The 27,691-nt window shown below is 46.3% G+C and overlaps 2 protein-coding genes across 3 annotated transcripts; one reads left to right on the top strand and one right to left on the bottom strand.

Moving 5' to 3' along the window:
• Positions 1–206: 206 nt before the first annotated feature.
• Positions 207–21,351, bottom strand: LOC149343139 (nucleotide triphosphate diphosphatase NUDT15-like). 2 transcript variants are annotated; one of them, XM_089545664.1, is made up of 6 exons: positions 21,202–21,351; positions 21,012–21,069; positions 19,238–19,446; positions 12,016–12,199; positions 762–958; positions 207–327 (listed from the first exon to the last, which is right to left on the bottom strand). In XM_089545664.1, exons 1-6 carry the CDS (start codon positions 21,209–21,211, stop codon positions 233–235), a joined length of 753 nt encoding a protein of 250 aa, XP_089401790.1. In that variant the 5' UTR covers positions 21,212–21,351; the 3' UTR covers positions 207–232. The 2 variants fall into 2 exon arrangements, with proteins under 2 accessions (XP_089401790.1, XP_089401791.1); XM_089545665.1 differs by lacking the exon at positions 21,012–21,069 and having other exon boundaries at positions 21,202–21,338.
• A 254-nt stretch (positions 21,352–21,605) lies between these two features.
• LOC149343138 (sorting nexin-14-like) lies at positions 21,606–25,422 on the top strand. The gene has a single exon (XM_089545663.1). The coding sequence runs from the start codon at positions 21,834–21,836 to the stop codon at positions 24,465–24,467; it is 2,634 nt and encodes an 877-aa protein (XP_089401789.1). The 5' UTR covers positions 21,606–21,833; the 3' UTR covers positions 24,468–25,422.
• The last annotated feature ends 2,269 nt before the right edge of the window (positions 25,423–27,691 follow it).

Genomic DNA, 27,691 nt, shown 5'->3' with positions numbered 1-27,691 from the left:
TTGTGTGCGTTATAAAAGTAAAAGCGACGCTAGAAGTTACAACTGTGTCAGATATGCATGGTGTTAGAATAGGTGGCTAGGAGTAAGGACGGTGTAGAAAATGCGCCGGACGAAAGACAAAATGCATCGATCAAGCATTGTGGCCAGGCTCGCAGGAGCTCGGACAAAAGATGCTTCATGCCAGCGACTCGATTCGGCCACCGACATAAGGGTAAAAACGTCTTTTATTCAGCTAGAACGGATTCAGATTCTTGTTCTTGAAGTCTCTCAGGCACCAAAACAAAAGGTCGGACGTGGGAATCGTAGACCATTTCCACCACAGCCAGCCTAGACGAAAGCAAAACAACAAAAAAGATGAAATCTCGACCACTACCGGAAAGGTACTCGGGCACATTCCGCGGCGGGGTCACGCAACTAGACGGTTCTCAGGATAACGCGAAGCGCTTACTACACATTTTTCTCGGAACATTTCATAGTCATTTACATCTGTCACGGTTTGGGAAGTTGCACAAGGAGGACGATAAGACCATCGCCAGCCCTTGTTTCATTTAGTTTTTGTTTTGTAGTTAGCACTTTGCACCGCACACAGAGGCCTCAGAGTTTCCGAGCGCATTCGCTTCCTATAGCTCTCTGGACTCTGGCCAAAAACGCTTGCCAGCAGCCGCAGCTGGAACCTACGAAATGAAGCAGCGTGAATTATGTAATAAACGGCCTGGGCCATGAAAAAGCTGCCCCCTTGGCAAGTCGGTTCACGTACGCACCGTCGCATTTGTAGGGTTCCATGTTGCGTGGTTCGGAGCCTCGCGTCTCGTCCACGTAGCCGCGCATGAAGACGGTCATGTAGTGGTAGTCGTGCTCGGCCTCGATGGTGTCCACGATGGAGCACAGCGACACGTTGTGCACGTGCAGACCCGTCTCCTCCAGCACCTCGCGGTACGCCGCCTGCTCCCAGCTCTCGCTACGAGACGGCGCGGGTAAAACAGGCCTTCTATTGGACCATCGCCACCACACACTGACACACACACACACTGTTTCAAACGTAAAACTGCATGCAGGTAATCTACTGCCCATTTGATGTATTACTAGAGCTTCACACAACAATGATAAGGGTCACGGAACAGACGCCTCTGCCAAACACACAAAGAAGAGGGCGCTGGACGTCACGTGGCGTCGTAACAGTAAAGATTAGAGGCTCGTCAAAAGTGAACCGAACGGTTAAAGAAAACTACTCGACCACCGCAATAAGGATATTTCATTTCCTGTGTGTTTTGCTCGGCTTTTCAAAGACTGGAAAACTGCAGCGCAGCAGTAACAAGGACGAGAAGAGAAGAACGCGAACACAAGCGCTGACTAACAACTGCGTTTTATTGCTCTGAGCCAGCCTATATAAGAACTAGGTACAAAACAACAAAACAGGAACCAACACATATCACTTCACGCATTCGTGGCATGTTTTAAGCAAATCTTTTCAAAGACTAGCTTTAAAAGTAAGGTCGGATTCACGACTTTAAGTAGTAGCTTCAGTGGGTGCTGAGCCAGACAGGTACAGTCCAAACAGAGCACCTCGTGTCCCTTGTCACGAATTAAGTGCGGACGGCTCAAAAAGCGTGCTCCCCCCGACGATTTTCGTACTAATAAACTGTCATCGTTGGCCCTACACGCAAGGCTGAAGTCAGCAGCAACTCCCGCCATACATTTTTCGAGGAGTACGTCACGGCGCTTTTTGATGCATCCAAATAATAAACAGCTGGTCTGCGGATCATGAATGCACAGTTATTGCGCAATATGCAAACGCATACACACTGCACCCTGTCTCACAACTACGTCACAACAACGAGCGACGGACGATGCCTTCGAAACATCCACCCTTTAGAAACAAGTGCGACGCAGTAAAGAAGACCATGTCTATAGCTGAACGACGCCACGATAAAGGGTACGTGGTGCAAGGTGACATAATCACGCACTCTAAACATGAGTTACCCTACACAGTAGTAAAAAAAGGAGTAAACGGTCCTCTAGCGCACTCGCTAATAGGGGCACGGTATATTACCCAAGTCCTGGGGTACATTTCCATTACTAAAAATACGGATTACTTCGGTTGACAACGGAAACAGGTTCCCTCTTCAAAGCATGCGAAGTACTTGCAGTTACCAAGAATTTAACCAAGGTTTTAATCTTGTCTAACCGCTCCTTCCATTGCTAACTGCATCAAGCTGCTCCATCTGGATTCAGGTGTAATATGCCTCCAATTGCCAGCAGTAAACACCACATATTTAGTGATCGAAATCTACCCCGGGGCTAAGTTAACATACGCTGCCCTTGAAAGGGAGTGAGTGCGCTAGTTTACTCCGTTTTTTACTCCCTCATCGGGTTAATTCTTGTTTACAGTGCACGATCAAGAGCGCGCCACTTCGCGGTGCCGCCTGTAAATCGGACCAACTTGTGCGGCGGCGCAGAGCAAGTAATCATAGCTTTTTGAGCCAGTATATTTGTAATTCGCACGACGCGTGTTCTGTGCGAGCAAATTAACACGTCAGCTGGTGGTCTGCCTTTTAATGCGAAAGCGTTACCAGTCTCATTACACGAAAAGCTGGCGGAGTGTGTGCACTGGTGTGTACTCGCACATGGTACACAAAGCGATGGCAAGAAAAGCAGGGTGACGTCATCAAGCGGCCGCATGACGGACACGGAAAGCCAAGCACCGCCACGTCAGACAATTCTATACATGTCGTTAGTCTATATATACTCCCCACTGCCCCACTGACCGGGCTCCATGCGGTGCCATTCATGTGGTGACATTTGTGCTAAAACTGTGACATCGATACCGTTCGTCGGAAAGCGTTCTGGGTGGTGTCATACAACTTCTCGTTGCGCATAGCTTTACATGTGCTTGTCAGGTTGGAGGCTGGCTTGCGACAGGGATTCTAACCGACGACATACGCTTTACCAGACTCTCGTATCAAAATTGTGGTGCAACTGTTCGTCGTACAGTGTTCCGAGTGGTGTCATATACATATAACCTCGTAGAAAATAGTTTTAATGCACGTGCAAACATCACACGTAAACAGTGCACCCGGGGAAAGTAATGCTTTCTCATTCCCACGTGTAAACAGTCTTAATTAAGAGTGTTCTCTGCCGAATTTTTGTTAGGAATCAAATGCCTCCAGCTTAGTGCTTTTGCTCGCCGCTTACTGCGTGCGCGCGCTGACCGCGCGAGTAGCGTTCGACATCTCGAAGGAGCGGGCGATTGCATAGGGCCCCGAATTAACCGCCACCACCTGGGGTTTTGTGCGTGCACTGACATATCGCTTTTGGGCGTAGCCGTTGCAGTTTTGTTCTTCTTTTTTTGTTCGCATTGCGCTTCCATCGAAATGTTGTCACCCGCGGGCCGCATGCAATCTCGCGACCACGAGCCCCACAACTGAGCGCACATGAACCGAGACACCCCGACGGGTTGTGCGTGTATAGCGAGTCACCAATTCGCCTAGGAAACACGCCACACAATAGCTTGTTGTTCGAAGAAAAAGAAAAAAAGTACGCAATCGTCATCGCCACCACGGGCCAGCTGCTGTCCTCCGCAGAGCAAAGGCATCTTCGAGCGACCTTCGAATTATCCCTGCCATAAAACGGACGGCTACGCTAAATCTGCGAATTTTCCGACCTCATCACTCCGGCTCAATCTTTTTCCTCTTTCGACTCGCCTTCCTTATCTCGCATCAGCAAATATCACGAAGAAGACGGGACGGGAGGAGAACACAAGAACGCGCACACAAAGCTGCCGTCTCATCTCCTTCGCGCAGTTCTATATTTGCTGATCCCATGTCTTACTTCAGTACTTATCTCGCATCCACTCTGCCACTCTAGCCGATCAACCGAGGCGACACAGTGACAATGCATAACTGAGGTGCAACGCACCGGGCGTGTATTCTCGAACTCCTTTTGCACATTTTAATTTAAGAGAGTTAACAGCATGACTAGTTGGTTGTCAGAGTTTAACGCCAAGGCGTTAACACAAGAAGACAACACGGGCGCTAAAATCCTTTTATAATGTCTTTTTTGCATATGCCAGGAATTTAGTAGCATCGAGACACACGTATTTGTTTACCGGAAATGAGTGGTCACGAAATTGCAGCCGCTTTACACTCTGAGTACGCCAGTGATCAGCGCTAGTTTGCGACGTCACGGATGACGTCACGCATGACAGCTACCGATCTCCTTCGCCACAGCCGCTGAACAAGCACAAGGGGCCGCAACAGGAAGCATATGCACCAACGTCACAGTGGCGGCCATATTGTAATGCATGCAGCACGTCGAAAGGCTGCAAGCATATCTAATCTGTTTGACGCCAGTCGGTTTGCAGTGCTGAAGTTGCACGATGCATAGCAAAATGGCGCACGTGACGTCACATGAATACCTCGGATAGCCTATGAAGGGCTAGGCGGCTGAGGGGAAGTGTACTCTGTAGCACGATCTGGGTTGGGACGTCTGGTTCGGATTCGGTTCAGCCGGCAGCTTTGTACATGCATGTATGTACTACCAGCAGTGAAAGTTTATGAGATACAAGAGTCCGGAAAAAAATTGTTTCGGCGCAGTCATAATCCAATCGCCTGAAATGTCTCAAAGCATGAGGGGACGTGTAGCTTAATCCGCCGGTAACAAACTGTGCTACTGGGACGCGAGGCTACTGCTACAATATATTTTTTTTCCCCGAGAAGGCGCCCCCCGTAAACTTTTTTTGCCGACAGTACTATACGAGTATAGTTGCTATCTTACTGACGGACATGCGGACGGACGACGACACCGAAGACGCGGAACCCGGCAAACTATATATAGGCCAGCGATGTAGTGAAAGCATCAATGCGAGAACCATGACCGTCGAGCCTTGCTTGAGGCTAAGCAATCGAAAGTTCCCGAGAAAGGAGACGGGGAAAAAAAAAAAAAAATAGCGCCCCTCCTCTTGACAAACGCTGAAGTTGGCCGCGACGGTGAACTGATTAGAATAAGGCACATTCGGCAAAGCAGCGGCCGCGTGCAAAGGCGATGCCTCGTCTTATCAGATAACGCGCGCTGGTACAGCGATCAACATTTCTGCCGACCGCAGCTTTCCTTGCGCCGTCAGCCTTCGAAGCAACACGCCTCACGTTACATCGATATCTTCCCAGTTCCCGAATGCACAGTTGGTGACCTTTGTGCATGTTCCACGCAGGCGCGTTTGGTTCGGGACTTGTACGATATGTTCCGACACCCGGGGCCCGATCGAGCATACGCAGCCAGAATCAGTGCGACGGTGATTGCTTCCTTGTCGTCCGAACCGGACCAATAAATATTCTCTGACGTGATAGTATTTTCGCCTGAATGTGACGCTCGATAGACCTACGGTGGGTGGGGTTCTACCACCCGACCTCGCGGGCTCAGAAGCAGAACACCGAAGCTGCTGAGCCAGGGTTTTCGTGGGGTTCTTTAACGTGCAATGATATCGCACAGCACATGGACGTACCTCTTTGCATTTCGTCTCCATGGGAATGCAGTTGAGGTTCGACCCCCCGATCTCGGGGCTCAGAAGCAGAACGCCGAAAGCTGCTGAGCCAGGGTTCAGTCCCCGCTTGTAGGTGGTGGTGAAAACTTTATTCGGAACAGGGGAGTTTGGGACAGGCAGGTCCTATAGGGTCCCCGCACAGTCCCAATGCACTAAAACGTTTATGTCCCGGAGGCTCATGACGCTGGTAGCGTACTGTATCTTTTCTTCCACATATGAGCCAAAACTAGCCTTAAAGTGCACAGAAACTGAAAAAAAAGGCTCTAAAAAAATGAAGGAAATAGTTTCTTCCCCGTGCTGACGGCTAGCTACTCGTCAGACAGCCGCATATATGTGCATGCCGGCATGCGTGGTCGCTCCCCCCCCCCCCCCCCCCCCCCCTTCCCCCGGTGCCGCGGCCTTCGGGCAAATGACTGACCGGATGCCCGCCGTGCATACGCCAGCTGTTTTCCGTCCAGTGCAAACGGGAAAAGCTCGTCGCGCGCGTATTTTGCTTCATTATTGATAGCAGTCCCCGAGCGCCCTTGAGCTTGCATTATTACACAGTGAGTGCGCTTTCGAGGGATTCTTTCGTGAAAAAGGCTGCGCTGCGCCGCCACTTTTGCATGCTGTCGCTTGCCGCGTTCGCGGACAAAATTCGCACCCGCACTGCATGGCGAAGCGCTTTTAAGGCGATAGCCTTTAATGGCTCATACTGTCGTGGCCAAGACGTGTTAGCAAATTTGTCCGCGTTTCAGATTGGTCGAAATGGTGGTGACGTCACTGCGCGCGAATTTTGACGGGTGTCCACCGAAATATGTGAGACAGTTACTGCGCAATTTCCTTTCCTCAAATACAATTTTCGACTGGTGTCCACCGATATATGTGAGACAGTTACTGCGTAATTTGCTTTCCTCAAATACAATTTTCAGTTTCTTCATTACGGCCCCTCTCTCTTCTTTCACTGCCACTTCCTCCCTTCCTGTACGGTGCGGTTCAGGTGTCCACCGAGAATTACAGCGCCATTTCCTTTCCTCAAAAAGCGTTGCGTTCAAAGGGCAACGCATCGCGCCGAACGGGTGGTGGCGTTCCGTGTTCTCCCTGGCAGCGCTACAACACGCTGTCGCGTTCCACTCATAAAGGCGAAGATTAAGCGTCATTAATTGGCATTAATTAATGCACCAACAGAATGTAAAGTGAACAATCGCGTAGCAGAATGCAGCACTCAGGCTTTCGCCTTTCACCACTTTAGCCGCTAAAGTTCCCCGTAATTTTTAATTACAGCCAAGGCCGGTTCGCATGTAGTCTTTGCAAAAGTAACAAGGCAACGGGGTTAACCCTAATAAAAATGGTCTATAGACAGTCTATAGACTTCATATAGACTCTATTGCCTTCCTTAGATATTTCTATTTTCTAATCATAGCCTATAAACAAAATTCCACTAAAAGTGTATGACCGTAAATCTATAGATTGTCTACAGCATTTGTATTGCCAACAGACTATTCTCTAGGAGTCGTCTATAAACAGTCTATAGACTTTACAGGCAAGTCTAAGGACAGTTTATACACTGTAGAAAGAAATCTTTGTAAGGGAAAATTTTGAGCCCTATAGTTGAGCCGTACGAGCAACCAAAAAGCCTGTTATGTCCGCAAATGCCGGATGAGAATACAGCAGGAATGCGCGCAACTTTCGTCTCCTCACATCCTCATTCTCTTTCTACTCCTCTCCTGAGCCGGAGTACCCGTGTTCGAACATAGCCGCGGCGGCCGCGTTTCGACGGGGGCGAAACGCAAAAGACGCCCGTGTACTGCGCGATGTCGGTGCACGTTAAAGAACCGCAGGTGGTCGAAATTTACTCCGGAAACTTCCACTATGGCATCTCTTCCTCTATCCTTCTACTTCCACCTTCCTCTCTTCCCTCCGGGCGCGGTTGAGGTGTCAACCAAGATGTGGGACAGTTACTGCGCCTTTCATTCCCGGAATTTTTTCCGGAACCCTTCGCTACGGCACCTCTTTTTTCCTTTCTACTCGCCGCCATACAGCGGTGGCCCAGTGGTTATGGCGCTCGGCTGCTGACCAGGGTCCGATCCCGGCCGCGGCGGTCGAATTTCGATGGAGGAGAAATTCTAGAGGCTCGTGTGCTGCACGATGTCAGTGCACGTTAAGAAACCCAGGTGGCCGAAATTTCCGGAGCCCTTCACTACGGCGTCCTTCATAGCCTGAGTCGCTTTGAGACGTTAAACCTCCATAAACCATAAACTATCTTTCTTCCTTTCTGCTCTCACTCCATCCTTTATCCTTTTCCTTACGGCGAGGTTCGGGAGCCGACCGAGAAGCGAGACAATTACTGCGCCATTTACTTTCCTCAAAAAACAAATTTTAATTTCTGGCGGGCGCTCGTCTACCCAGCCGGAGTACCCCTGTTCTAACCTAGCCGCGGCGGCCGCGTTTCGACGGAGGCGAAACGCAGAAGGCGCCCCTATGCTGTGTGTTGTCAGTGCACGTTAAAGATCCCCAGGTGGTCGAAACTATTCCCCTCCACTACCACCTCTTCCTTCTTTTCTTCTGTCAGTCCCTCCTTTATCCCTTCCCTTACAGCGCGGTTCAGGTGTCCACCGAGATATGTGAGACAGATAATGCGCCATTTCCTTTACTAAAAAACCATTTATTATATTTTTTGGCGGCGATAGCTCTAACACCAAAGCAGGGTTAGAGCAATGCGGACATAGAAATTTAAGAATCCGTCTCTTTTGTTCGAAATATATTAAAAATACCGCTGCTAACTGTACGATATTCCAACGCTGAATTTCCGATTACGTTTCATAACATGTTTAAAACTTCTTAATATCTTTTTACATGTTTAAAACAAGGCGGTTTCTTTTTCTGCAAGTCTGCATGGCACTAAGCGTGACGTAAACCTGAACAGCGCTTGTTTAGAAAAACAGCGCTCAGACTGTATCAAAGTGCAATCACAGCCAGCCCGCCTCTGCGCTGTTTTCTAAACATGAGCGTTTAGGCTCCGTGTGCGTGCTGTTTTTCTATACAGCTCACAGTTTTAGCCCAACAACAAACTGTCGTCCAAACAGCACGCGCGTGCGGCAACCGTGCGTGCATACGGAGCTGAATCACTGGCAGATTTTTCCAGTAACTCTTAACACAGCAAATTCATCACGTTGGCACACATAAAAAATCACTAAACCCTCACAGCACATAACCACCGGCCGCGGCCATCAACTCTGCAAGCCCTGCTTATTTACACGTTTGTTTTTTTGTTTGTTTGTTTTACCACGCGGCTTGGCGTCACCACTGCAATTACTACGCGTTAGGCACGTCCGCACTAACCGCGGCGCCCCGAGCGGCAGCGTCGTGAACCACTGAGTAAGGAGGGTTCCTCGCGGCGGTTACCACGCCTTCCCTCTTCTCATAACCTCCTCTCCGTGCAAAAACCGGGCAGAGTGCCCGAGTGCGCAGATTAGTCACTGGATACGTTTTCAGAGTACCGCGATCCTCCTATCCTCGCCACCGTATTTGGAAGCTTCATGACAGGTCCTGACATTCCCCGGCACTGCAATAACATCCGTGGTTCCCTGTGTATCCACCTTCACAACTTCATTACTATAATTAAGTGACAAATTAAACCTCTGCTTAGCTGGTACCACTAACCTCGGAGATAATGTGAATGGACACACAGAATAAAAGGGAAACAATAATTTTTAACTCGTTGAAGCAACATCTTGCAAATATAGGCGGGTCCTAGAGGCAGAAGAAACGGGACACGAGTGAGAGACCATGTCTCTCACTGGTTTTCCATTTGCCCAGAGGCTTTGAAAGCCTGCCGCTCTAGGGGAGGTCCCTGCAATCACAGTGTTGACTGTTTTAGCAACATTGAGCCATTGTTTGCTGTACTGTCTCCTTTGAGGGACAGCAGTCCCTGAGGTTAGTCCGATTAATAAACTTCTCTTTAACGGCAACACTGAGCCATGGCAGCCGTATTTCTTCCAAGCCTAGTGACACAAGGACAGGAATACCGTACTCTACAGAGACTTCCCAAGAAACCATAGATATCCGTCATCTGTCCGAGCTAAATACTAATGTCCTGTGCCGAGATCGAACGTCCGTCGGGCATATAAACATAATTTGGCTTCGGATATCCTTATCCGTACGTCCGTCGAAGGTATGGACAATGTCCACTTTTGTATATCCGCATGAGAGATGAGGTGTACGTCCAAAGGATGTAAGGCTGAGTATTTTCCCAGGCCATGAGTATGGACTTTTTTTTTTCCACAAAAAATTTCCGCCTTTCATGTATGTATACCGTGTATACTATGGAATTTGCTTCTTTAACCGTGAAAGACTTATTCCGCAAATCTGCTTTCAAGAAATCATTTGCATCAGTTGGAGGGTTTGACGCGAAGGCGTTTGTAAATTGATGCGCTTACACTCCTACCTGCAATGCAAGAGCCACCAACAAGCTAAACTAATTCAAGGGGAGAGGCAGGTGTTGCACAATTTTGCAGCAACTCAATTACCAGTTTTATATTTAGAAAACTTCTACAAATTAGTGGAATTGTGTGACATGCCCACCACTTTTTTGGCTAACCTTGCCATTGAAACCATTTGCAAATTCAAAACTCCCATGTATTCTGCTATCACCATCATCATAAACGTCAGTTCGCAGTCAGTCCAATTCAATCCATCAGTAGGGCTCCGTAGCGCCATTGTTAATTTGTTATGAAGTGTTGTGCTGCTTTATAGCTCTGTTATTATAATTGCGTGGCTTTGTTCGGTCTGTGGACGAAAGTGGTATGGAACTTAAGCAATTCGAAAGATGCAGAAAGTGCCTGAAGCTATTCTGAAACACTGGAATGGCGTACTGTGCCAACCTTGGTTTAAAGAAGGCTTAGTGTGATTGCCTACGAAGGTATGTAAAGCACACTGCTTGGAACTTGCTTTTAGGACAATGCAGCATGATCATATAACATTCGTTCGCAGGACAGTGGGAGCAGTAAGCGCGAGGCGATGGCTTCCACAAGTGCGCTGTTCTCACGCTTCCAGGAGCCTACACCAACAGCTGCGGGAGCCCTCAACTTGCGCGGCTAATTCCCACTTCTCTGCAAAGTTGTGGGACAGAGTATTTTCGCACCTTGTTAATTTTTAAGGCACCACTAGGTTCACCGTTCCTATACAAAGAGTGCCAACACACGAAAGGCAGAGCATAGGGAGCACATGTAGTTTGCAGTGGTTTGCAATGGAAGCTTTGCGGCTTTCTGAGCATAGTCGCGTACAGTGCTGCGCAGGTTAGTGCCTTAAGGCCATGAATGGTTGCAAAACATAAAACCATGAGAGTAAATAAAATACACATACATTGTCACATATGCAGTGGAAAAGTGAGAGCTGTCATTGCCTTATACTTATTGAGGTGTTTGTTAAAGTGCATTGTCTGTTATACTTGCAGCACTAAACACTTCTGTTAACTGGTTCCAATGTTTTTACTTAGGCTACTACATTTTACTAAACACTTCTGTTAACTGGTTCCAATGTTTTTACTAAGGCTACTACATTTTGGCATTTGTTTCACATGACTGATGTTTGTCGCTTTCTTTCTTTCTTTTTTTTTTTCAGAAATCCTGCGGGTGGGAAAGTTACGAATGTGCGTCCCAAGCTTGTCAAGAGTCAGATTTAAGAAATTTTACGAATATAATCCATTGCTCTGCTGATGTATCATCAACCACAATAAAATATGCCTGCTATGCATCAAATTGGCTTACGTTTTATTGCACCGCACGGAGTGGAAAAAGCACACATGCACCATATTCGCCAATATTCCAGAAAGATCTGCCAACGGATGTACTCAACTGGACGTCCGTCGGCGGGAGAAACGTATACCTTTGGCCTCCTATCGGACGGCCGACGGACGTCCACCGGCTGTTTGCTCGAGTTCCTTGATCTGATTAGATTCTGTCACCTCGAAAACTACCTGTGATAATCACATTCAAGATGGAACTGACATAACTCTGGGAAATCATTGTTAGAGTAGCAGATGCCAGCAATTTATGTTATTTGTCCAACTACATTAAAGATCCATGTTTACTGGGTAAAATCACAATCATGTACAGCAACCAGTGTGCTGTGCCTATCATTACTGGCTGTTATTAGCCAGAGCAACATCTTGAAGTCTTCAGTTGGACACACAGAGCTGATACATATGTCTAGTTACTCAAATAATGGAACTGAAGGCTTATTCAATTTTCCAGCCTCTTCCAACTGCTTTTGCAAGTTCTGGTGACGATGATGATGAAGGTGTCGCTATGTGGACATGGATCACAGCACTCCATGCATTTGTGAGAAAAGTGTAGCTGCAATGCATGCAGACAGTACTAAACTAATCCGTAAGCCAGTACAAAAACTCTATAGGCATCGAGCTGCCATGAAGTAGTTCTGCTGGTGCAGATTAACTGATGAGATCCAAGCAATAAGAGGTTTGCTGGAATCGAACTTACCCGAACTCCAAATGACCACCAGGGACCTGGTAGAGCCCATGCCCTATGGTGTTCTTGCGGCGGCCAAGTAAGATGCTTTCAGGCTGCTTCTCACTGAGCACGAACACAGCCACACCTATGCCTGGCCTCTTGGTCTGTGGCACCTTTGCTGCTTCTATCCGTTTCCATACCTGCTGTACAACATCTATTGGGAGAAGATGCGAATATTGTCGTTTCTGTGTATGCGTTAGATGTCACCGCATGCCACAATACACTTATTACTAACCATCATTCCTCTTATGATACTTCATCAAAGAAGTGGTATGTGAAGCTTTGCAGTGGCACCACATGCCTTCTATGTATCACTGCTGCCTATTGGCCCGACATCCACACAATACAACAGATATAAACTGTATGCACAATTTGCGCAAGGAACAAAAAAAAAAACTAAAAAGAAGGTAACAAGCACAGAAATATTATTCAGCACCACCAGCAGCAGTCCAGCTTCAGATGCACATGCTGTCTTAGTCACACACCAACATCAGAAACAGGAGAGTGACTAGTTACGGCTGTACCACTGAAAACATTTTTTCTTTTCATTACACAAACTAGCCATGTGGCATAAATTAGAGAAAAAGGTACAGGTACGCTTGTGTCTCGCAGGCAGCTTGGGTGGCAGCCATGAAAAATAAAGTACCGCAATGTGTATTGTAGTGCAATACACAGTTTTCCTCAAACTACTGCAGCTTGCTGTGCAGCCTGCCTCGTTCTCTTTCATGGAATTCACTAACGACGCCAAAGATCACCACACTAACAGAAGTATGCATCAGGAAAGAGCAGCACATAGATGCCAAACTTTCAGGCAGCCAGAATTGGAAGCTTGGATGCATGAACAAAGAAAAGAAACTGCACACGAACCTTGTGTACTGCATTTACAGCTTCCTTAGTGGCAGCAAAATTGAAAGGCTGAGCAATTTAGAGAGGTATCATAAAGGCTGTTCCAACTAATGTTTGCCTGTATCAATAGATTACAGCATTCTAATCACAGCAAGGCTTTTCACTTAAAACAGAGCATTTTCAAGCTAAAAATGGCCATAAAATGAAATACCTTTGCGGCTGTTTTCACAAGTCAACTGTGACATCAATTATTTTCGTTATGGGTCTCTGAGGCTAGGCCACACCACCATTCACTTCCAGCTGGTGATCACTGAGTAATGAGTTTGATCCCAGTGACATCAAAATGATGTTCCATTTTTAAATCCATTCTTGTCACTAATAACTGTGTCTTTTTCTGTCAAACAAACGTCAACATAATAAGAGAGTAAGTACTCATTGGCATCACTGTCGTCCTGCCATACGCTAGCCATCCCAGTTAGCTTAGTTGGTAGAGCAACCGCTCTGGTGAAGCAATGGTCCCGGATTCGAACCCCGGACCAGGTCAAATTTTTTGTCACTCTCGCCCTACCATATGCTAGCTGTCCTGGTTAGCTCAGTTGATAGAGAGTGCTTTGGCGAAGACATGGCCCAGGACGAATTTTTCTTTCTTTAACTTAGCAAGTTTCTGTGGAAGCTGTGTAGCTTAACTTTGTAGCCATATAGCTGCGCTTGGGTGTATGCCAATGAGTAATTGCTCCCTTATTACAAACCTACTCCACCTTAGGGGATTCCGATAAACATTTAATCAAACATTAACACAGCCATAAAGAACCTAACCATTGATTTTTTAGGAACAAACATTAGAAGTAGTTCATGTCCTTTAAAACCATATGTTACAGGTTATGAGAAAGAGACCACCACCTAAAGCAAGCAGGAGTGAGTTTGAATTGAAGCTACCTAAATAAGCTAGCTTAAGACAATTAATTATTCAACTTTTAAACTGCCGGAGATATGAAAAACAGTGTAGTTAGAAAGTCACAGAGCACCAGGGGAAATAATGAATCAAGTAACTATCATTCTCGTGGCTTCACTGTGAATACGTTCTATACCCTCCGAGGAAAACATTCAAAATGCTAAATGTTTGCCACAGAGTGTCTTTAACACCCCATGCTTTGTAGCACTCCGGCCACAATGAATGACGTCAACCCAACCAACGTACACTGCAGGACAAAGGCCTCTCCCATATCCCTCCAATTAGCCCTGTCTTGTGCCAGCAGCAGCCACTTCATCCTCACAAACTTCCTAATCTCATCCACCTACCTAACCCTGTATCGCCCCTTGCTATAGTCGGATATAACTTAAGAACGAAGCGGCTTTTCCCCGTCAAAGGACCACCTTCCATCCAATGGCGTTGGCCAATTCTCATGACCCTGCTAGGGTGACAATGCAGGGAGCGGTGCCACAATGGAGAGAGGGGTCTATCCCCGACTATGGAGGGAGGGGACTATCTCCTTTTATCTACCACTCCCTGCTTTGTCACACTAGCAGGGTCAAGAGAATCGGCTGACACCATTGACTGGAGGGGGGTCCTTTGACAGAGAAAAGCGGCTTCGTTCTTAAAGGGACACTGAGGAGAAATTGAAGTTGGCTTGTATCGACAGAATACCAGCTCCTGATTACAAAAACACCACTCATACTGACAACAAAGCTCTTGTAACGTAGAAAAGAGCAAGAACCAAAATACAGGCATCGCCGCCACAGGCCAAACTCGCAAGTACAAGCGTGATGACGTCATAGGACAAAGCAGTGTTGCTAGAACCAATGGTTCTAGCAACTCTAGGACCCGAGAAGCACAAATCCCTGAGGCGCAGCCAATGCATGCGCAAATGTCCTTGACGTCGCCAGATGGCGCCACGTGCCCGGCAGCTACGCGCGCTCCTGAAGCATCGGGACCAATCAGCGCCTGTTTTCCGGCAGTAGGCAGGCTCCCGGCATTCCGCTAGCGGTAACAAGGTACACTGTATGCTAAAGGTGTCTATTTGCGAGAACTTCGTTGACGACTTCGAGAACGAGACCCATCGTAACGCTGGCAAAACGCCAGTGCAAACGTAATCGAAGCGACTGTAGCGACGGCCGCAATAGCCGATATATGCCTTCAACGTGCGGCCAGCGGTAGCTTTCTTTTCAGCTGCTGCTAGGCAGCAGCCGAAATCACGGAGTCTGCGGTACCTCATGCGCACGTCATGTTTCACGTCACTTAGTCCTGTGTCGTCATAGGAGAATCCCAAGTCTGAATCAGAGCGGCGGGAAAAACTTTTTCAACTTCGAATCCAAATTTCTTAGAAATAAATGCATCTTTCGCTGCCGGCCAAGTGGCAACAAAGCCATGACATGCCGAACTATCGGATTTTACTGTAAAAAAAATATTAATAGTGCTCTCCTCAGTGTCCCTTTAAGTTGTATCCGACTATAGACATGCCCCTTATTGGGATTGACTCCATTACCCTAAGTGGATAACCGGTTACCTTCCCTTTGCATTGCATGCCCTGCCCAACTAGGATTTAAACTGGGAAGTCATTGAGGAGTACTCAGCAAATAAAATGGCCAAATTGGACAAAATTTTTGCTTTCTCAATTTATTTCTTTTATAATACTCAAGTCTTCACCTCTCTAGTAGAGAAAAATTAAGTAGAAATTTAGAAAATGAAGTTGTTTTTTTCTGGGTGGTTGCCAAAAATTGTGAACGAATTGGCATGCGATGGTACTGGCGCATCGCGGGTTCCGTGGGTTTCTGAAGAAAACCGCCACCATATAAGTTTCATCTTGAAGAGGACACATCAGAGTTTTCATTACTTGAAATTCTGGATTTTTTTGACCAAAAATGATAGCAAACAAGGTGATAAACAAGGCAAGTGAAGGAAAAAATTTAAGGTTGATTTTTTTTCAGCTTTCACCTTTCCTGCGATTGCTGCCACTCATCCATCCAGCGTTTTGTAACGAACCAGTAGAACAATTCTGTTTCTTGTGCATGAATCCTGAGACACTGAGGACTGCAATTAAGCACCCGATATTCTATTTGCATGAGAAATAGTTCTGGAAAGTCATTTTTGTAAGAAACATTTTCATGCAAATATGCACGCTGAAGTTAAACTTATTTTTATGAGAGATGGGCATGTGAAAAAAAAGAAGCTAATAGCTTTATTACACAGAGTGGAGATCAATGACTATGCTGACATAAAAGTTATATGCTTTCTTCTTAATTATTTAACACAGGATGATTTTATGAGGGTGTTAATGTAGATACTCAGCAACAATAAGAGGTAGTTTAAATAAAATGTAGTTCTGATATCAGCAAAAAAAGTTATATACATACATGAGCCAAATTTGGTTGTATTTCATTCATTAATGATGAAAATAGATTTAAATGCCATGTCCTCCTACTTAGTTTTCTCTGCATAATCACATGCAAAAAATGTTGGCAGTGTAACCAACAGCCGTACGTTTTAAAGCTTACGTTGCATCACATTAATGCACAAGCAATCCTTCAAATGGAATCACCTGCAGCAGCCATGTACAGTCAAGCCTCGTCATAACGAAACAGTTTATAACGAACTAAAGGATATAACGAAGGAATGAAAATTCCCCTTGGAAGATCGGTCAAGACGGGCTAAACGAAGCTACGGCTACAACGAAGTAATTGCCAGGCCCCTTCAACATCGTTATAAAGAAGGTTCAACAGTCCTATGGAGCTCAATATGACTTGAAGTACTAAGCGAGCAACAGTCACAGTATTCAGTGAGGTCAGCTTGTGGCGCCAACAAGCGATACACCCAAGACGGACAAAGTACTGTTATTCCAAGGATGCTGGTTGGCCCGCAAGTTTACTTCTTTCCCTCATCCTTGCCTCACGACATGGCAACCATCTGGCAAAGCGAAAGGACACAGGCACACTGATGAGTGTGCGTGGTCCAGTCAATGCTGTTTGACTTGTAATAGTGGTCTACTGCTGCCTTTCGATTTCTTCCAACTGCCTGTTCTGTGTACTTCCACGTAAGAAGAAAAAAAAATGGAAACAAATAAAGAGTAGCGTCGCTGTGGAATGACAGAAGTAGACGATATGCAAGCAAAGGCACGAACAAAAGCCACACATACTTCACGGCATTCATGCCTTGTGTAGCCATATAGTGGACCCCAAACAGTGGGAGCATGAGGATTGTAGAATAGCAATTTATAGTTTGCAAAGCAAATCAGTGAGTGAATGAACTTCTACTCATCATACAAAGCCAGTCAAGCCTCTAGTCCAGGGTCCCATATCTAGTGACTACTGCCTCAGCACAATTCACTGGGAACGACCGGCTAGTGGCCATGGGTTCATTTAGCTACTCCTCTGAGGTGGTTGTTGAGGAAAGGGGGGCCAAAGGTGAGGTTTACAGGAGTTAGGCCTGTCCTCTAAATTTCTGCCCCATTTTCTGACTCACATGTGCACTTGTGCATATGTGCACTCATTGCTCGGAAGTAGGGGTGTGCGAATATTCGAAATTTTCTAATATTATTCGAATAGTATATTTTTAGTATTCGTATTCGATTCGAAATCAAAGTATTCGTGTTGTTTCGAATATTCGATCCGAAGCAAATATTCGTACCCAGCCGAATATTCTATTGCGAGCACCGGCGTTCATTTCGGTCCGCAAGTCCTATCAAAAGAGACATAACAATATAGCAGCGCCCAGAGCAATGCGTAACGTTGGGCCATGCAGTAGCTGACTACGCTGGTGAGCTTCTTTGTGGCTATGCCTGCGAAGCTGGTATAGTCAGAGCTCTGCACGAAATACCTCGCAATACGTGCCAGTTCAGTGCCAAGTGAGAGGGCATTTTTGTGGCTGGAGAAGTCGCTTCAGCTAGAAGGGAACTAGCTACTTCTGCCTGACCGTGTGGAGCAGCCGGTTTTCCTTCACGACAACCTTTTATGTTCATCCCAGCAACGCGCTTTTGTACTTATGGCAAGCTAGCCTTAATCAATGCTGTGTACTAGCCATCTTCTCTGATATTTCCACTCTTCTATGAATAATGTTCGAGAATTTGATACTTTTTGTGCAGCCACACACATCTTTTGTGTTCATTTCATCACTGATAGTTGAACTGTGATGTTCTTGGGTGCTCAAATAATGTTTTGTAGTTGTTAAATGCATCTGTCCTTGATTATTCGATATTCGATTCGATATTCGGAACCAAGTATTCATATTCGAAAAATTTGATATTCGCACACCCCTACTCGGAAGTCTTCCCTTGCCTTTTGCCACTAAACGCCAGATGAAAGTCTGCACTCATCCTGCCTATTTCTCAACTCCATTTTGTCAGCTGGCACTGTCCTATGCTTTTGGTTGCATCCTACCAACTGCGCCCTCATCACATGCACCTTGGCTTAAGGTAGGCCTAGGAAAAAAACTGACAGTAAACATAGATGCAATTCTGCAACTTTTAGCCCTCTCATTAGGTGTGCAGAAAGAGTGAATTCTTCAAATAAATGTTTTGCCCTATTTGTTGTTGTGGAGCAAAAGAACACCAGCTTTAGTAAAATGCATCTGAAACTTTTTCTTTCACACAAGAAGTAAAAGTAGCTGGAAGTTCCATAAAAAGTGGACTAAAATTATCAACTCTATTACAGTTGAAAATGTCTCTGAATTCATTACAGCAGTTTGAATTGGTGAAGCTATTAATAATGAACATGAGTGGACATAGGGAAGAATTTGTGCGCAGGCACAACCTGTGTCTGCACCCCCAAAGCTCAGTTGCTGAGTGCCTAAAAAACTGTGAGCAGTGCGATCTCTGATATGTTTTTAAAACAACCAAAGCGCTTGTTACCTCAGACAATAATAAGCTCGTGCTTGTCCCACCTATGAAAACCCTTTCTATCACAGTTCCAAACTATTTGATGTGCCTTGAGAACCACTGAGAAAAGGAATTCAATGAAATTAACAGAGTTCACTGGGAAAGCAGTCTGCAACGAAATGTAGCAACAAGAAATGTGGCAATGTTAATCTCATCACGGCAAGTTACCACAGCAAGGCACTGCATGAAATGTTGTTGATGTAACACATTCTACTTGTGCGTAACCAAATTACTCATTTCACAGTGGCCGTAACTGGCAAAGAACAGGGTTAATTGGAGAGACATGGGAGAGGCCTTTGCCCTGCAGTGGACGTAGTCAGGCTGATGATGATGAATGACTCATAATGTGGCACCTACCACATACTGCTCAGTAAAAGGAGTCTTAAAAATGAAGTTTGTTGACTTGCAAAGAGTGTTCAGTGCAAAATATACACCACAAGTTATGGAAATTTATAAACAGACAATCCATAGTAGCTCACCATCCGAGCTTCCCTCAAAGTTCATGCTGTGCTTGGTTTTCAGCATAGTAAGAAGACTGTGAGTGTACTGGACCAGGTTCTCTAAAGGAAGAGCTTGTGCCTGTTTTGTCATGCTATCCAGAGTCGCCCGACGAAGTCCATCAAGAATTTCCAGTTGCGACTGGCTTGCCTTAAGCTTGCTTTTCAACTCTGTGCTCAGCTGCATGTACCTGTAATTCAAGAAGCAGAAAAAAGAAAAACTTCAGACAAGCTCCGCAGATTTGCATACGTTGAGCGTGGGTGCCAGTCTCAAGCTCTAAGTGAAGTCTCTCATCGCACGTTTTCTTCCCTTGTTTAGTGTTTTTGCTTTTTATTATTATTATTTTCCATGAGTACGGACCTAATAAACTTCACTCATTTCAATGTTCAATGTGCTGAAATTCAACACCGTGCCTGCTGGGTGTTACTTGGCTCACGTAGAGAATATCTAAAAAAAAAAAGCCTAAATACATCTCTGCTTGCAAGGCACTCACAACCCAAGAAGCAGTCAAATTTCTGTGGATGAAACTTATAACTGCAGTGCGGCATGGAACGTCCGAAGTGCTATCTCTCTTTACATAGCACCGTGAATAGCACCAAAAATCAGTTTACATGGGAAAGTGTCAGTTCTTGTAGCCAATCAGAGATGAATTAGGCGAGAATTTCAGCATGGAAACACTCCCAGCCGCCAGCAGAATGCTTTATCACATCGCCACGCTGCGCATGTGCATGCGCATCTCTCCTCCTCCAGCTCCTCTGGCTGAAAACAAACCATCAGCTCCTACTACGGCAGCTGTCAAGCACACATTTGCCACATCAGAGGCGCAGTACGCGTTTCGTGGAACCGGATCGTACCTGCATCTCCCACCTGCGTCTGTTTTTAACCAGTTTCGACAACTCCTCGGAGGGAGCCACATCTTGTGAAAAAGGCAAATTATCAAACGTCTACCACACTGTTCGCCGAACCACACATTTCATTTGACTTCTACATACTGTTCAACAATTAAACGCACCACAGAATGCCTCTCTCAGCTAAACTGGTTCGAGATCAAATTTCGCACAGAAATGGCAGTTGGTCGGCAGAATTGTTTGGGGTGCTTGCCTGAATCGATCAAAAAAGACGGATATTTGCACTGTCTGTGGCGGCAACGAAACAGAACAAGCTGTTCTCTCAGCAATTGCACCTGAGGCTGCACTGGTTGTGCCATCTCGTTTGTCGGCCGTGAAAATTCGGCAAAAGAGGGGGCTGGGGGTGTTTTGAGGGATGTTTACTGAAGACACTTTTTCAACTGCCTTATCAATTATGACAAAACTTTAGTTTGGCAAAAACTGCACTAAATTTGAAGTTTTTTGTACAAAAGCGTCTTCAAGCCTCCCTGCCCCCCCCCCCCCCCCCCCTCTCCCCCCGGCCACCCCTTCTTATCTCCACGGCCGACAAATGAGATGGCGCCACCGGTGCAGTCGCTGAGATAACAGCTTGTTTTGTTTCGCCGTCGCGTCCGTCTTCCTTTTTCCTATCCGTCTTCCTTTTTTTTTTTGACACCCCAAAAATGCAGAATTAAACGATTCTGCCGTTCAAGTGCACGAAATTTGAGCTCGAATAATTCACCAATTTAGGAGAGAGAAGCATGCTACGGCGCGCGTTTAATTGCGGAACACGGTGTACGTAAAGCGCACTACGCATCAACTGCTGGGCGGACTGGTGCAAGCGCAGCACTTATCCATCAAAAAAGATCCAACAGCGCTCAACGCTCACTTCTGAAGAGGCGATGAGTCCTCAGCGCCGGCTGCGTTGTCTTCGCTGAGCTCGTGCCCTGCAACCAAGTAAAAGTAAGCCAGCAGTAAGGCACAATTGGTCAGACATGAGCTTTGGACAGTAGCTTCTTCACGGCAATTGACTATAGGTTAGAGCGTTGCAATCCATTTGGCGTATTTTCAGGTCCTACCTTCTTCCATTGAGCTTTTGTCCTATGCAGCCAGAGAAAACGTCCTGTGAAAGTGCAAGTGGTGCGGCGGTCTAAAGTTGAAAACAGCGGCAACAGAGCAACGGTACCGAAGGGGAAAGGGTAAGTTTAGCGGATTGAGCTGGCTACAGAAAGTGCTACTGACGTTACCGAAGTAAATACCGGAGACCAGCGGAGAAAGCTCTGCAGATTTCACCAGCAACCATTGTGTTACGCTCGTTCAAAAATTAATGCAGCCACTTACGCTGAATGTTGCTAGAATACTAACTTTACCAGATTAATCCAGGATTAATAGGATCAGTTGTCTAGAAACGTTCGCTCTGCTGATGTCCTTGATGTCACTTCCGCTGCATCAGATGGCATCGCCTAACCAGCCGTCGGCCGAACGTAAGGCGAAACTTGACGGAAATTGTAGAGAAGATGCCCACGTTTGTGACTGAAAAGCAAGAAATGTGAACACTTATTAAATCCGTAATCATGGACGTCGGAAATGAACGCTCATGCACAGTTATGACAAAGGAGAAAGGAGCCTTCTGCAGCTAGGGTGGCGTCATACGATGGTGTTACTGTTATGAGATAAATCGTCTCATTGCCTCTCACGACGTTATTCAGAAATGCATTCCTATAGTGTGATTGTTTGCCACGACAAGTTTCTGTCATCGACAGTCGTCGTCGTGCTAGGCATTGCAGCAGCATGCGTCCTGTGGCTGGGCGTACTCTCTGGAGTGACTGTGATATGTTCCTTTATATGTGGCGGTATCTGGATGCGACTTCTGAAGAATGGACATGTGGAAGTGCCGGACTTGTTTGTGACACGGAAGCGCGTGGAAAAGAAGGGACCAAGGCGACGCTTTTTTAACGGAGTCGACGGAGCTGCGGACGAATACGATAATTTTCCCTGGAAAGACCTCAAAGTGCCCAAAGAAGTTGACCAAGCACTAGAGTCTTTCCTTAACGGAATCCTGCGTGAATACGTGCATGTCTGGTTTCGAGGCGTCAGCAACGACCAAGCTTTCGTTCACGAACTGCGTCTTGTGCTTCGTCACCTCTTAGCCGCATTATGCCGGCGAGCGTCAGAGGTCGATTTGGTACGTTTCATCACGGGGCCAGTTGCTCAGGCTGCAATATCGCATCTAGACGCGATTCTGAGGTCTCGTGTTGTGATGACTGACGCTTCTGACCAAGCTCGACTTGTTCTGAGCAGCATGGGTTCACAGGTTCATGTAGCGGTGGGAAGTCGCGAGGCCGAGCATCAGTACTTGCGGCTTTTGTCAGAAAGCCTGGTTTCACGACTCTTACCGGCGCGCTACGTTAAGTGTAAAAGCGCTTGCACACTTCTGCGTGAGCTGCTTGGGAACACTGTGCTTCTGAAGGCGATGGACGTGATTGCAGACCCAGACATAGTGAATCATCTTCTCCTCCTTTTTCTGGACAAAACACCGATGACCATACTTCCACTGGACTGCCAGCGTGTGGAATTCTTGGAGCACTTTGCAAAGACGCCGCCGTCACCTGTGCATGGCATCCATCACTCACGAGACCTTCAGACAGTGCTTGCAGATTCTGCCACTGAGGTCCCCTTCTTGGAATTCCTTAGAGGCCAAGGTGCACACCACCTGTATGACTTCTATAGAGCTTTAGAAGAATTTCATCTGGGCATACTGAACCCGGACCTGAGCCTTGATGACAAACTTGTATTGCATGACCAGGCAAGTGAGATTTATGCTGAATATATAGGAGAGGATGCCCCACGAAGAGTGCCTCTTGCTGCAGGGACAGCTGAGAAGATTTGTAAAATCTTGGAACGGGGTCCGGAAGAAATTGTTGAACTGCAGAAGTCCCCATTGCTTTATGCAGCATCCGACTCTGTTTATTCACTCCTGGAAGAAGTCTTTTGTCCGCTGTTTTTTGAGAGTGACAAGTACTTCGAGGTTGTTTGTAAGGCACGTGCCATTGGTGAAGTTTCAAGAGGTAAAGACCGTGCTTCGGGCAAGAACTGGACTGTTGCAAAACTTGGACACAAACTTAAGGATGCTTTGTGGGCTGCAGCTGATGATGGCCTAGAGGAAGACACGCCACAGGAAGCCGTACCACAGGAATTCGTACAGTGTGCTGAAGAACCACAGATTCCAGACATGCCAATGATCACAAATGACTCGCAGCTAAAAGATTTGTCGGCATGGCGGGTATCCATTCCTCGGACAGAGACAAGAGTCGACATGCAGCATCGGCACTATCTTGCATTTGTCGTGGAAGTTCAGCGCATTGATGTTGGCAACGGAGATAGCCCAGAAGACTTGCATTGGGCAGTTGCACGCAGACATCATGAGTTCTACGTGCTCGAAGCAAAACTGCAGGAATTTCACGGGGAGCTTGCAGTCACACCATTACCACCACGCAGGTCACCAGCAAGGCAACAGTTGCAGGCTTGCCGTGCTGGGCTTGAAAAGTATCTTCAGGATTTGCTTACCCTGCCACCACTGCGAAGCTCGGAGTTACTGTATAGTTTCCTCCGTCTTGACGTTGAGTTCACAGCCAGCTTCCTCCCCGACATCCGTCTGGGGAAGATGTTTCGCACTGTGCCGATGCGGCTTCTCAAGGAGAAAGGGCAGCACTTGGAGCCTTTTCTCCAGAGTTTCCTTGCATCCACGCAACAGGCACCACCACGTCCTCGTCCAGACCTCCTGGAGGCACCCAGGAGGCACGTGCGGCCACAGTGTGCATCTGTGCTGCAGAAAAGCCGGCAGGGTCCGCCACGGTCATCCACTCAGCTTTGCGCACAGAGCCAGACCATGGAATTTGTGTACGACTACGCTGTCCATCTCGCTGATGTTCTCTTCCATGCTGCACCGTGGTCATTAAGACTCCTCCGTGCTCTGATTCCTTTGCTGCGCTGTTCAGTCCAAGGCATCACTGAGCGTTACTTGGAAGGCAAACTCAAGCAAGCTCTCGCCCCAGGACGGCTGACGCTCATCATAAACTTACTCAGCGAAGCTGTCTTGGGGGAAGATGAACCACCACGTACCCAGGCACAGAAATGTGCTAGGGCAACAGAGACGCACCTCGAAATGGAGAAATTTCTCCCAGACATTCTGGTGCGAATAATTGGTCCTAGGTGCCACGCACTGGCTGTTGAAACTGTTTTTCAAGCGATACAACAGCCACTGCTCAACAAGCAGATCTCTTACGTGCTGCTCGACCTTCTAGTCGAGGAGATGTTTCCTGAAATGAAGGGGTGGGCTGCATAAAGGAAAGAAGGCTACCTTTTGGTGTTGGCAATCTTAGCCTTGTCACGTTGTCTAGTCGTCTTACCACATGTGTGAAGCAGGAAAAAAAGTGCACTTGTACTAGTTTCAGGCTACGTTTAGTGTTATTGGGAAGTGCCAGTCAAAGGTTCACTGGCCCATGACAAGTGTAGACATGAATTCTGCACAGCCTTGACATGAAGATAAAGATCTCGGGACTGCTTTTATTTGAAACAAAATGACAGGTGCCATTTGTGAATATTCTCATTTTTAGGTCTGTGATGGTCCAGGTAGCACAAGCATAATGCCTTGCCTGTCAACACCGGTCACTGCTTGCCATTGTCTTGCCACTAATCAACCATGAACGGGCCTTGTCGGGCGAACTCAGCTCCCCGTGGCTTTGCACAGCACCGCCATTGTCTAAACGAGGGCTGTGCCGAATTGAGAGGTGAATGCATTTAGCCTAGGAGAGCCATGTATAGGGTAGTGTTTATTAAATGCCAGATAATGTGAGTACTAGTTACTAGTATAGATATTAGTTTTTAGTGCTTCTTCATGCTTTTTGAGAGTGGCATGCTCTGGCACAGATTAGTAGGTTCAGCTAACTCTGATGTGAACTGTGCAATCTTGCAGTGCTTTACTTAGGTTTTTGAGTACTGTAGGTTAGATGTTGGTAAAGACAATGTTAATCACATGCTTTATTTACGTGATTAAAACTGTAGGTTAGAAGTTGGGAAGGACAACATTCCACGTGAAGCGTTTATTGCCAGGTTGTATGGAAGCCTGCAGTGATCAAGAAATGACCAGCTGAGGGAAAAACAAAATTAATATACTGGGAATATGCTATTTGTTCTCCCCTGACTGCTAATTTATTTTGTATGAGTTAATTTATATTCATATTAATATTGCTGTGCAGCTGTGTGTAATAATTCAGTGAATAAAAATTCCTTACAGCGAACTTTGCATTTTGTATACCAAGGGAACACACCCATGTAACAGAAGGCTTTCGTGGGCTCACTTCAGAAACTCACCTTGGTCCATGTTTATTTTAGATGCTAACGTATCAAAATTTTGTCTAATAGTCGCTGTTAAACCTCCTGGTGGATACAACGAACCCAGCGTCTCAGTTCCATCTATTAACCTTTTACTGCCTTGGCCATTCACACTGGCATGTGCTCAGAAATTTATTTTTGACCCCAAGGCAGAAATATGTGTTCCGGCTCAGCCGATATGTTTGCGAGGGTTTAGGAAATAAACCTGGCTCACTAGTGTGGAAAATAAATGAACGACTGAATGAGTATTTATTTTCCCAGTGCATTACAGGGAATGGGCCTCGGATGGAAAGTTACAGGAGCACCTTGAAAGGTTCCTGGGAGCTAGTAAACTAAATAAATACCCAAAAAGAGACCTCTCACTTCATTAAAGGACATAGACTTGAAGACTTCCCAAATGACATTCAAGGGCCTGTGTATGCTGTGAGAAGTGCCTGATCAGCAAAAGATGCTGCTTTACATTTTTTCATACCAAAGTCAAAGTTTCATGCAACTTTATGCATCTTTAATCTCTGCTGTGGTGACAATTTGCTTATTAAGAGCCCAACCTACATACATGTATGGGTCCATTCTGTTAATTCAGGATTTAATTTCTGGTGCCTTGAGGCTAGACATAGCGTCAGATGACGTCAAAGAGCAGTAAATGCACAAAAAATTGTGGGGTCCCAGTTATTTTGTTTTGGAGCAGGAAATAGATAAGAGGAGTGAGCTTTTTGCTGTTTCCAGAAGATTAAAGTCTGTTTTTATGATTAACTTGCAGTGGTCAATGCTCTGCTAAGTGCTGACCTGCTGCGAAAAACTAGAGCGGTATCTGTGTTACTGTGTGATTCAAAGCTTGTCTTTCCAAGTTCCAGGCTCTGAACTTGCACTAAGCATTGTAAGCACCTACCTTAATGGGATCGGTGCTGCCTTGCTCAAACAAAGACCCAAGAATAAGATGGATAATAATATGCAAACAGGCACAGAATGGGCGCTCTGCCAGCATTGTGTAAAACAAGTTGCAAAAACCTTGGTAGCACAACACTGGCCTGGCACATCAGTTTTAAACAAGGACAGAACAGTGAGGGTCAGGCCTTTGCCAGGTGTGGACGCCTTCACCTGTTGTTCCCCAGGTTTAACGTCCTGAAGCGACACGTGGACTATGAGGGTTGCCATATTGGACGGCTCCGGATGAATTTAGACCTCCTGGGGTTCTTTAATGTGCACTGACATTGCACAGCACATGGGCGTTTTCTATTTCACCTCCATTGAAATACGGCCACCGTGGCCGAGATCAAATCTGCTAGATCTAGAAGTGAAATAGGAGGCAAGTCTGCAGAGTGTCCTGCGAGATTTAATGTTTAGGAGAGCGGAAAGCTAGGGCTAGTTGGTTGATATACATACTGAGAAGAGCTAACACACAGCTCTCGTTCCACGATCATGCAACCTTGTGACCTCCACAACAACCACATACTCAAACACTCTGGCTGCCCCAATGTTGGGCATATGGCACCTACCCTGACAATACACAGACATATTGGTCCTGTCCACATACTACTCACCACCACACTAGCTTCCTTAAAAACCCTTGCCCCCTCTTTTTCATCACATATTACATTCCTGGGAGATAAGGGCCACTACATCTGCTGCAGTTTGTCAAACACCATGGCCAATCTTGGCCCAAATTGCCCACATGTTACGCGGGTGATTTGGTAGCCATCACACTATGCTCAACTTGAATCAGTGACCCGGGTCCGTGATCCATAATAGTTTTCTCCCTCTCTCTTTCATTCATTTTTGAACCAAGTTGGCTCTTTACACAAGAATTCCTGAATTCTTCTCTATCTCAAATAACCTGAATAAAGGCAAGGCCAATACACACAGCCTAAAACTATGGTGAACTTGTCTGCAGACATTAAAAAAGAGCAACATGCTGAACTTGGTGCTCATTGAGAAGGTGTCAGTGGATCAGAAAATGAATGCCACTCGGGTGATAAAATTCTGGTACAGTATCGCAGTCTGAGTGCAAGTAGTCAAACAATAGGTTTCTTTAAGCCTGAAAGAGTGTGACGTCACTGTGCATGGACAAGTCGAACACTCTCGTTTTAGTCTGCTTTATCAGGAACAAAAAAGAGAGAAAGATGAACGGAAAAGCAGGGAGGTTAACTAGGCGATGCCCAGTATGCTACCCTGCAC

This window comes from Amblyomma mixtum, chromosome 5 (assembly GCF_055824585.1).
Source record: "Amblyomma mixtum isolate Tamu chromosome 5, ASM5582458v1, whole genome shotgun sequence".
Lineage (NCBI taxonomy): Eukaryota > Metazoa > Arthropoda > Arachnida > Ixodida > Ixodidae > Amblyomma > Amblyomma mixtum.
Note: the sequence above shows the minus strand (reverse complement) of the source record. Positions and strands in the feature narration are given on the sequence as shown.